Consider the following 7,255-nt stretch of genomic DNA (forward strand, 5'->3'; position numbering starts at 1 on the left):
CGTCCCATCCCTGTGCGTAGAGCCGACCAGATGAACCAGTTGTTTCCAGTGATGACGGTCTTGTGCCAGCTGCTCTGCATCCTCCACAGCAACTCCATGTTGTTGGAGGTCGCCCGCAAGGACATCAAGCCATCGGGTCCGGGGTCTACTTCGTGGTCGTCTCCAGCCTGCGGCCCTCGGATCAAACTGGAGAATGGCTCTCGTCGGATGGTCAGGAGGGAGCCGGAGGACATGGCCGAACCAGCGGGTGCGACGTTGCGCAGCCAGGCAGGATGCTCTGGGCTGGCACGTGCGGGCTCTAAGCACTTGATTGGAAACCCGCTGTGGCCACCTGATGTTCTCGATGGTTCTGAGAGCCCTGCTATCGAAGCCATCTAATCTTGCAGCCAGTGTCTTATTTAAGGGCCAAGTCTCCGAGCCATAAAGCCATAAATACTCCGAGCCATAAATACTGCTGAGTTGTAAATCCGGAGCTTCGTCTTGCGTGAGATGGTCTGGTGCCGCCAGAGTGGTTTCCAGAAGGACTGCAGGGCTGACGCAGCCAGGGCTCTTCTGAGGGTAATCTCTGGTTTTAGGTCCCCGTTGTCTGTCACTATGGATCCCAGATACACAAAGTTCTTGACAGGCTCTACAATGTTATTGCCAAGCCGCAGGGAAGGTGGATGCGGTCTGTCACCGACATACATGAACTTGGTTTTCGTCCAGCTCACCTGAAGGCCAAGCTTCTCAGCCTCTTCACTGTATATACCCAGAGCGTCTCTCAGCTGGCTGTAGGACCTGCTGAGCAGGATGGTGTCGTCAGCGTACTCCAGGACAGTCAGGTGGTAACTGCCGAAGGACACTCCGGGGACCCGCTCACAAACCCTGGACATCAGATGGTCAATGATGCAGTTGAAGAGGTCAGGAGCAGCCACGCAGCCCTGGCGAACGCCACTGGAGATGGGAAACCAGTCTGAGTCTCTGCCGTTGATGCGGACACAGCTCTGAGCGTTGCTATAAAGCAGCTTGAACAGGGCAACAATCTTGGGTGGTGCTCCAAGGGCATGTAGAATACTCCACAGTGAAGTGTGGCAAACGGTGTCAAAGGCAGCCTTCAGATCTATGAACCCGATGTAAAGATGGCGATCTTTAAGGAATTCATAGGTCTTCTCTATCAGCAAGCGAACGGCGGAGATTTGGTCTGTTGTGGAGCGGTTAGGCATGAAGCCAGCCTGCTGGGGACGGCGGCTGCTTCTGATGGCTGGGAGAGCACGAGTGAGCAAGATCCTGGTAAAGAGCTTGCCGGGGATGGAGAGAAGGGTAATGCCTCTGTGGTTGCCGCAGACTAGCCTGTCACCCTTACGTTTCCAGAAGGGCAAGATGACTCCTCTGGTCCAGTCGCTGGGAAGCCTCTCTGTCTCCCACACCTCATTGAATATGTGGGTAAGCCACTCGACGATGCTTTCACCGCCTGATTTTAGCATCTCAGCGGTTATTGCACAGATGCCGGGGGCTTTCCTGTTGTTAAGTTTTTCAAGAGCGGCTCTGACTTCCTCAGGTGTGACAGGGTCTGTACTGCAGACAGCACTAGGGGCTGCAGCGTTAGTGGCCGATGAGATGGCGGGATCAGCCGGGGAGGTACCATGCTGCAGGAGGAGGCTGAAGTGCTCTTTCCAGCGTTCGAGGCAGTTTGCTTCAGTTGCTATAAGGTTGCCATCAGAATCTTTCACCAGGGCTGTCTTGATGCGTGGGCCATTACGGGCTTGGCGCAGCAGACTGAAGACACGGCTCATATTGTTGTTATTGGCCGCGGACTCTAGGTGTTTAGCTTCTGCTTGCCAGAACTTCTCCCTATCCTCGGCTATAGCCACATTGCGCTGGCGGTTCAGTCGCTGACCCTCCGTCAGGTCACCTCGGAGCCGGGCCTCACGCCGCCGGTCGATGATGTTGAGTGTCCTCTCCTATATCCAAGGCTTTTTCGGGGAAGGTCGAAGGCATCCAAAGACATTGTGAGCTGACTGGATGACACTTTCCTTGAAGGTCTCCCAGTTGTTCACCTTTTCGGTAGCCAGGTTATCAAAGGTGCGGCAGATGGCGCAACTGAAGTCTGTGGCGATTTGTGGATCACTGAGTAGGGAGGAGTCCAGGCGAGGCTGAGTCTTGGTGTGCTGGTTGGCTCGCAGCTTTAACTTGAGCTGGGCCACCAGCAGGCGATGGTCTGTGTTGCCAAGCTCTGCTCCTCGGTACACACAGCAGTTGGTGACAAACGGCTTCCAGCATCGAGAGATGAGGATATGGTCCAGCGCTTTCCTGGTTCTGCCATCTGGGCTGTACCATGTCCAGTGATGGATAAGCTTCCGGGGAAACCAGGTATCAGCAATGCAGAGGTTGTTGTGGTGGCAGAGAAGGAGAAGGCGGTTACCGTTGTCATTTGTGGACCTGTCAGCAAAGGTTGTGCCGACAGGTGAGCCTGTGGACTGATCACTGCTAGACAGAGTGGCGTTGGCATCGGTGAGGATGATGGTGATGTCGTGTGGTGAGGCTTGGCCAACAGCCTGATGGAGTTGGTCAAAGAAGGCATCCTTCGCATCAGCGACATCGGTGGGGGCATAAGCAACGATTACTGTCATCTTGCCGTGTTGGTGGAGAAAGCGGGCCGACAGTAATCTGTCGCTCAGGGGTGTCCAGCTGATGAGGGACTTGCGGAGGGCCTTTGGGATGGCAAGTGCCACGCCATAACAGATACAGAACCAACATGAACATTTGCAAATATATTTAATTCAAGATTTTAAAGTACAACATTATTCGATAATTATTCTGATTCAAGGGGAATCAGAATGTCAAATCCTGACTGGGCGAGAGGAGGAGCTGGGGATGGAGGAGGGTATTTAGCTCCTGAGAAACGCGATAGCTGCTGATAATACTGAAGGAGCTTATATATGTATATGGTGATGGGCGTCGTATTCCTATAGGTAGATGTGGATCAGCTGAGGATCAGCTGATGCGAGCTTGACTAACGTGACCTGCCAGAACTAACAAGCTACGCTTGATGTAAAGATTTTTTTAATTTTGAAAAAAATTATAAAAATTGTGTTGATATGGCAACTAGTACATACACCAAGTTTTGGCATGCAAGCATGTGTGTAAAGTTTTAAACCATGTTACAACTAGCTCCGCTCACCCCATGAATATAGGCCTATATGTAATCTGGATTTACTACATTGGCCATGTTTTTCATATAGTTGGATATAAAAATCTATGGAGTTTGTTAAACATGCTTTAAACACCAACTTTTATTTATTTATTTTTTATTACATTTTTGTAGTAGACTGTTCAGATTATAGTCTTTTGGTACTGACCAGCATATAGTTCAAGAAAGAATGAAGTCTACAATGAATCCACAAACACTCTGATCAACCTAAACATAACAGTTGTAATGGGGAGAAAACATTTCAGTGAATCTATAATAAAATAATGTTATGATCCTGCATTCCTTTGGTTCTGAACAGAATTTCTCCATTTCAGTCCCTTGTAAAGATTGCTGTTGATGTGAGGGAAGAACGTTTGTTACAATCTAAACCTGAAACATACTGAACTTTATTATTTTGAATACTGTTCAATTCTGTCTGTGGCCATGTTTCTGAATTAATAAAAAAGGAAGACACAAAAAGACCTGGGGTTGTTTGTGTTTCAGGGAATTGATCTGTCATTTTGATATTTAAAATTAGCAATTATTTGGTTTAGCTACTAATAACATGCCCTTATATGGTACTTCATTTAGAATCAATGACTTTCACCTGTGTTATATTGACTGAGTAAATTGGCAGGTTCAGAGAAAAATTATGCTTGTCACGAGAAAGGTGGAGCCATTCTGATTTACATCTGCATAAATTTGGATGGTAGCACCCTAATGTATCATTGAAACAAGCTTGGCAATGATGGGGTTTTGGCAGGTTGGATTTGGATTGGTGTTTATTCTTGCACTTGGATTTTCTGAAGCACAATGGAGAGCAAGAGCAGCACATAATCAGAGTCCAAGCAAGTTTAAGCCTAGAACATTAGCTCAAGCTTCTCGACAGGCTGATTCCGGGATGTCTTTGGTTCCCAGTAACGCTTTATTTGCACCACAAATGTTTCCCAATCAGTTTCCTGTCCAGACACCAGTCAGGACTGACTTTGGAAAGTCTTCTCAAGATCTTATGGGTGTTCAATTAAAAGAGCTGTTGCAGGGTCCAATGGCGAAACTGACGTGGAGCTTTCCAAGTCTACAAGAGGAACCACAGCAGCCAGACGTTCCTTTTGACTTGTCTTATCCTGTCCCTGCCAACAGTGTAGCTGCTCAGTGTGGAGAGAATTCAGTACATGTGGAAGTGATGAAGGACTTCTTTGGGACTGGGCACCCAGTGTTGTCCTCTGGTTTTACACTTGGAGGCTGTACTGCAACTGGAGAGGATTCTTCTGCTCAAGTGCTGATCTTTGAGTCTGAACTGCATGGGTGTAGCGGCACATCAATGGTAAGGTTCTGTTGTGACCATCATAAGTATTCTGAACCGTCCTTGTGACTGTTCTTCTCTTAACCTTTCTGTTTAGGTGACTGAGGATGAGCTTGTCTATAGGTTCAACATTATCTACACCCCACAAGAGGCTTCATATGGTGTTCCCATTGTCAGGAGCAGTGGTGCGGTGGTTGGTATCGAGTGTCATTATCCAAGGTGAGGATTCAATTAATTCAGGCTCACCAGATGTTCTAACCCTGCCGTTCATGGGCAAGAGATGACCGCTTGTTTAACTCCTACAGAACACATAATGTGAGCAGCGACGCCTTAATGCCAACTTGGATCCCATATGCCTCAACTAAGGTTGCAGAGGAAGTCTTTGTCTTCTCCCTCAAGCTCATGACTGGTTGGTGTAGGCCAAAAAGATTTGTAGCATGCTTGTGACTCATCTGTTAAGACTTCTTTTTTTCTCTCTCTCTGCAGATGACTGGAGATTTGAGAGACCTTCTAACCAATACTTCCTGGGTGACATGATAAATCTTGAAGCATCAGTGCGTTTGTACAGCCATGTTCCCATCCGTGTGTTTGTGGACAGCTGCGTGGCTACTGCAGTCCCTGATGTTGCTTCTGTCCCCAGATACTCCTTTATTGAGAATAATGGGTAAGAGGTGCTACCTCATGTATCCCAGCTTCCAGAAGGGTTGCGTGACTTCTAACTGGGTTCTGTTCACAGGTGCCTGGTTGATGCCAAGCTCACAGGCTCCACGTCTTCCTTTATGCCCCGGACTCAAGGTGATAAGCTAGGGTTTCAGCTAGAGGCGTTCAGGTTCCAGCAAGCAGACAGTGGGCTGGTATGTCTTATAGTTGTGTAACTATTTGTATGATATGCTGCCATGGGTGTACAAACAATTGTCTCTGCAGGTCTACATCACATGCATTTTGAAGGTGGCTGCAGCAACCTCTCCAAATTCTGAACAGAAAGCTTGTTCATTCTCTGCTAATGGGTATGTTGCATGCTAGATTAGTGTACAGATGAATTAGTTGCTTTAACTTAATTGAGGGTTTGTTTTGTCAGGTGGGTGTCTGCAGATGGTTCTGACCAGGTGTGTGTCTGCTGTGACACTACTTGTAGCATCAGAAGTGGAAGTGATCAACTGCTTACAGGTTTGGACTAACTCCGATAACTTTTTGTCATGCATGGCTTTAGTTCTCACTAATCATTTGTTCCTCAGATCTACGCTGGGAAAGAGCATCTGTCGGCCCCATCGAGGTTAAAGAATATGGCCAAAAATAACTAGAAATGGCATGCGACTTGTGGTGATTTTAATAAATATTGTTAATAGCCTATATTTGTTTTTGCTGTCTTTACTTGCACAAATACTACACTTAATGTATTCAGTTTACATGGTTTCTGTTTAGATATGCACCACAAAAAGCCTAAATCTACTGGACTATGTGGGGGGGTGGCATATTGCTCAAGTCATTTGTGGGGCTAGGCCTATTATAACACTAAGGGCATTTCAATAGCATCATATCCTTTCTGGTGCTTACTGGATGCTTTTGCTTTATTATTGGGGGTTCAAGTGTGTATGCTGAAACCCTTGATAGAATTTCCAAGTAAGAACTTGAAACTTTGAGGGATAATAGTATACCCACCCTGTCTGTCACCAAGGCTCACCCCAATTGACCTGATGGTGGTGCCACTGTGATAAACACAATGGGGTTCCATAAAAGAAACAATCATAGTATGAAATTCAATTAAATATATTTTGTTTTATAAGCTACAATATTACTTTTTTAATTTTAGATCTCATAGATTTATTCTTACCCTTGACCAGGACGTCCTGCTCTGGCTGTTCCTCAGCAGCAGGGAGGACTTCGGAAGTTGGAGCTGTATGTTAAATCAAACAAAAATTATGAACAAAATTAGAGTGGTACTTTTGACTTGATTTCTTGAATTAAACTTCTCTAAACAATGCAAATCTATGTTTCTGAATTCAAATTCTCACATACTGACTGGTTTTGTAATGGTGTCTAAACTACCCTCAAATCAGGCTGTGATCAAAATCTTTCATTTAATTTTTAAATTGCAACTTTAAAGCTGCTGTCTGTCTTTTTTTGTGTTAATTTACAAAAATTATAAAATAAGCGAGTACATCATGAATCCATTTTCCAAACAATGTTTTTGTCTGACTAAAAATTCAATGATTGAATTAAAATCAAGTTATATTTGATATTTATTATATAATTTGTGTCAGCGGTAAAATATAATTTTCTACATGTTAAAGCAATAAAGAACCAATGACAGAGCGGGAACTGCTTGAGAGTTATTAAACCACAAAAAAGAACCACCTCGGCCATCTTAGCGGGTATAGCCCCAAACTAAAAAGTTTGAACAAAGCTGAGTATAAATCATTTCTTACATCAGGTCAATGTGAGTCTGCTTAAACACGAAATAAATAAAACATAAAATAAGAAATTTATAAAATATTGGTTTGTCTATGCCCTTGCTGCATTGAGTCTTAAAGAGACAGCAGGATGTTAATCAAACAACATAAGCAAATAAAAAAATTACTCTCTGCTCTTGACTAAATAACTTTAGTGTTTTTAATTAATACTGTGAAGGCTGTGTTTTTATATTCTATTATTCAACTTAGGCTACTACTATGGCTGCCCTTGCATCGTCCAAGTGGAATCTGCACTGGTGCTGGTGGTTGAGGAGAGACTCTGACATGATTGTAAAGCGCTTTGGGTGTACAGTAGTACAGGAAATGTGCTAT

General features: G+C 45.1%; 1 protein-coding gene across 1 annotated transcript; it reads left to right on the forward strand.

The window, feature by feature from the left end:
• Nucleotides 1-4,803: 4,803 nt before the first annotated feature.
• LOC309474654 (zona pellucida sperm-binding protein 3-like) lies at nt 4,804-5,810 on the forward strand. Its single transcript, XM_082137206.1, has 6 exons — nt 4,804-4,881; nt 4,959-5,136; nt 5,209-5,326; nt 5,397-5,479; nt 5,551-5,639; nt 5,708-5,810. Exons 1-6 carry the CDS (start codon nt 4,806-4,808, stop codon nt 5,767-5,769), a joined length of 606 nt encoding a protein of 201 aa, XP_081993332.1. The 5' UTR covers nt 4,804-4,805; the 3' UTR covers nt 5,770-5,810.
• The last annotated feature ends 1,445 nt before the right edge of the window (nt 5,811-7,255 follow it).

The sequence above is a fragment of the Leuciscus leuciscus genome (genome assembly GCF_965113295.1).
Source record: "Leuciscus leuciscus genome assembly, chromosome: 14".
NCBI lineage: Eukaryota > Metazoa > Chordata > Actinopteri > Cypriniformes > Leuciscidae > Leuciscus > Leuciscus leuciscus.